A 3,478-nucleotide genomic window follows, 5' to 3' on the forward strand; every position below is an offset into this window, starting at 1 on the left:
GAAAAAAAGATTTTGCAGGTTAAAAAAATAAAAATAAACATAAACATTTATTATTCTTTTATTTTGCTCACTAGTGAGGAACTTGATTTATGACTGCATATTAGAAGTCACCTAAGTTTCAGTTTTGTAATTCACAACGTCATGTTTCGCTTTTAAAAAAAACAGACATATACACAAATTAATATTTGTGAAACTAATAAAAAAATTAACTTTGAATCTCAACCTGGACAAGAAGGCTAAGATTTAATAGCACATTTTTTATATTTAACGCATCACAACACGAAATAACAATCTCAAAGAATTTTATGTTGTCCTCTCAAACCCCATTCCAATAACAATCATCGTAATTCATCTTTTTTCTTTCAACCGGTGACAGATGTGGTTCCGTTCAACAGAACACAATGGTTGGGGGTGTTGAAATAGGATATAATGGATAGTAACAAATTTAATTAGAAGAAAGGGGACTTACTTAGCAAATAGGATGGTGTATTTAGAAAGAACCAAGTTGGGTTAAGAAATAACTTGAAAAGAGGCCCAGCAAATTTATGGTGGAACCAGAAGTGTGGAATTTCTTGAGAGTAGAGCTGAATGAAAGAAATATTGAGCTTAGAGAGACAGAAGAGAAACGAAAGAAATGTGAAAAAACATCTTAGTTGAGTTGACAAAGCAAAGCAGTCCAATAATAATCTCCAGCAGCATCGGCAGTTTATTCTCGACATAACGCCACGTGTCACAGCAGAATGTGAAGACAAACAAACACAGCCCCATGCACGTGGCCACGTGCCCAAACCCATTCTCACCGCCATCTCTCTTCTCTCTGCCTCGTTAGGAAGGAACCAAATCCCACTCACTGATTCATCATAATGGTGAAGCTAGCTTCAGCTAGAGACTTCCGCACCTACGGGCCGGGCCTCGCCAAGAACCGCTGCGAGTACATCAACGCCGGGCTCTATCTTATTGCCTCCGTCGTCCTCGTGTCGGGCCTCGTGGCCCAGCTTTCTTCCTTAGCCCGATCGGGCCTTGTGCTTATCATTGCCGCTCTGGGCATCATCCTCCTCGTCAACCTCCATGACTTCTTCGCCCATCTCGTCGGCATCGATTTCCGGTTGCCCTTGATGGCCTTCGACCTTCAACTCGCTTTCGTTGAGTTCGCCGTTCCTGTCATTCAGATGCTCGGAACGCTTCTTACCTTTCTCGGCGTCTTCTTCCTTTTTATTCAGGTATATATGCATACATTTTCTCATTCATAACATGCTTTAAACGTTCTGTTTATGTTTATTTCTTACTAGGAACACGTACGTACACTCTCTCTAACAACGTTGTTGGTTCTTAGGTTTTTTTGTGTGCCAAATGGTATTTTTTTTGTTACAAAGTGAAAAAGTATGTTTATTCCTTTATCTGGTTCCCAAGTTTTTTTTTTTATTGAAATCAAAATGTATCATTCGTTGTTCTTTTAATGAACAATATGTAACGAGTTATGTTTTGTTATGTTTCATGTTTAAAACGTATAAATGCCAAAACTGAACTGCAAGTTATATGCTATGTTCCATCTCATTGAAATGCTACACTGACAACTTAGTTGTCGATATGCAATTGTTTGTTTCTTTTAATTAATGTCACAAGCTTGGATTATTTATTTATTTACTTTGCTAATCTAAATGGAACAACATCTTTTTTTGGTGTGTGTGGACCAAAACGCAGGAAGAGAAAGGATATGGGTACTTCAAATTGGAAAAGCATGCTCTGAACATGCTGGTTGCTGGTCCTGTATTATGGGTGATAGGATCAATTCATAATTCGTGCCAAATTTATGAGAGAGCGGATGGTCATGTTCAAATCTTGCAGCAGTGTGTGAATGTTCCGTTTTTGATGGGGAGTTTGTCATTCATGCTTAGTGCAATTCTCAATTATCACGAGAAATCTAAAGATATCCACCATGGCCTTCACTTACTCGTAAGTATACCCTAGCTAGATACGTCTTATTTGATATATGAATTCAATTAACTAAAATAAACTTCGTTACGTAGTGATTGTAATTATGTGTACTAATGAGAGTCAATGTTGATCATTGATACAGAGTGGTACTTGGATCTGGCTAGGCATTTTCGGAAGCCTAATGTTCTTTATTGGTGGCTTAACAAACTTAATCAAAGTGTTCAAGATGCAACAAATGAATGGAATTAGGCTGGAGAAACTGCGAGGTGGAGCACACGAACGATTGCTGAGTGCGAGAGAAAGACAGATTCCTCTGATAATGGAACATCAAACGAATATAAGCCATCAACCTCAAGAGACCAAAGTTACTTCACCTCTTCCCACTCCTTATAAGGATGTCCTTATTGGTCAGACTAAGTTATGATTGATGGTGTCTCCGCTTTTCTTCGATGCTCCTCTTTGTTATTTCTCTGCTTCTCTTTTTTGGGGGGCTTTTTTTTCCCTTCATTATATCATAACATTATATATAGAAGCTTCTTGATCAGGCCATAGATCGATAGCAACCGAGATTTATGTTTCAAAACTAGACTCTTAGATTATAATTTCTAATGACAGTATCATTCCTTCTCTCCTCAATCGTGTTCCTTAAATTAAGGAGGATTAGATCTTCATTTGGCCCTATGTCCATACTTTGCATCTTAGTTTCTATACCTAAATCTTTTAAGTTTTAGTCCCTGTGGCACAGGTCATTTTATGGGCTAAGTGAAATCAAGTATACTAAAATATAAACATATATTCTATAAGAAAATAAGTTTAATGGTTATAAAAATAATTTTATATCGTCATTCAATCATAAATCATTATTGATATGACTTTTAAAATAATTATCATAAAAGTTAACAATCTTATTATATATGGTAAGTTGTAATTGGATGATAGTGTAAAATTTTTTACAATCTCATTGTGTAATTTTTTTCCTCTAAGAAAACATGATAATTTAACTAGATCGGGCAATGACTAAATCATAAATTTTGCTTATATAATAACTAGAACACAAAATGTAGACAAATATAAAGATTGAGCATCTCTATTAAGGAAAACTCTCTTTTCATGATCATTATTTCTTTCTCCCTTCTTTTTCTCTATTCATCCCTCTTCTTCAATTCACATAGCTCTTAAGGTATAAAGCCTTTCATGATAATAAAAGGCTAAATTCTTTTTACTGAGAGTCTGACATACCAATCTTTTGTAATGTAATTCTTTTTCATTATCTATTTAATGTAATTTTGTTTCTATTATTCTTCTATGTATTTTTATGTTTATTACGGTTTTATCATCCATGTATTGTTTAGAGGGTAATGTATTAAAAAATTGTTATTTTCTAAAAATCTGGGAAAGAGTATTTAAATAAATTCATTGCTAGAAATAGATTGATATTTGTTTTGTCCAATATATACATCTCTAATCTCAATGCAATTTATTATTTTTATCTTTGCAAAGAAATTTGAGAGAAAATAATAAATAAATTAGGCTCTTCGCGGGA

General features: G+C 34.8%; 1 protein-coding gene across 1 annotated transcript; it reads left to right on the forward strand.

Annotated features, from left to right (window-relative positions):
* Positions 1-787: 787 nt before the first annotated feature.
* Positions 788-2,571, forward strand: LOC100808653 (uncharacterized). The gene is made up of 3 exons (XM_003527927.5): positions 788-1,220; positions 1,702-1,953; positions 2,078-2,571. Exons 1-3 carry the CDS (start codon positions 864-866, stop codon positions 2,357-2,359), a joined length of 891 nt encoding a protein of 296 aa, XP_003527975.1. The 5' UTR covers positions 788-863; the 3' UTR covers positions 2,360-2,571.
* Positions 2,572-3,478: the final 907 nt, after the last annotated feature.

Source organism: Glycine max, chromosome 6, assembly GCF_000004515.6.
Source record: "Glycine max cultivar Williams 82 chromosome 6, Glycine_max_v4.0, whole genome shotgun sequence".
In the NCBI taxonomy this organism is placed as follows: Eukaryota; Viridiplantae; Streptophyta; class Magnoliopsida; order Fabales; family Fabaceae; genus Glycine; species Glycine max.

Bases quoted from the DNA above. Each gene is read 5' to 3' on its own strand.
- LOC100808653 (XM_003527927.5), top strand. From the start codon at position 864: ATGGTGAAGCTAGCTTCAGCTAGAGACTTCCGCACCTACGGGCCGGGC. The intron at 1,221-1,701 runs GTATATATGCAT...ACCAAAACGCAG, and splicing joins TCTTCTTCCTTTTTATTCAG to GAAGAGAAAGGATATGGGTA. The intron at 1,954-2,077 runs GTAAGTATACCC...TCATTGATACAG, and splicing joins ACCATGGCCTTCACTTACTC to AGTGGTACTTGGATCTGGCT.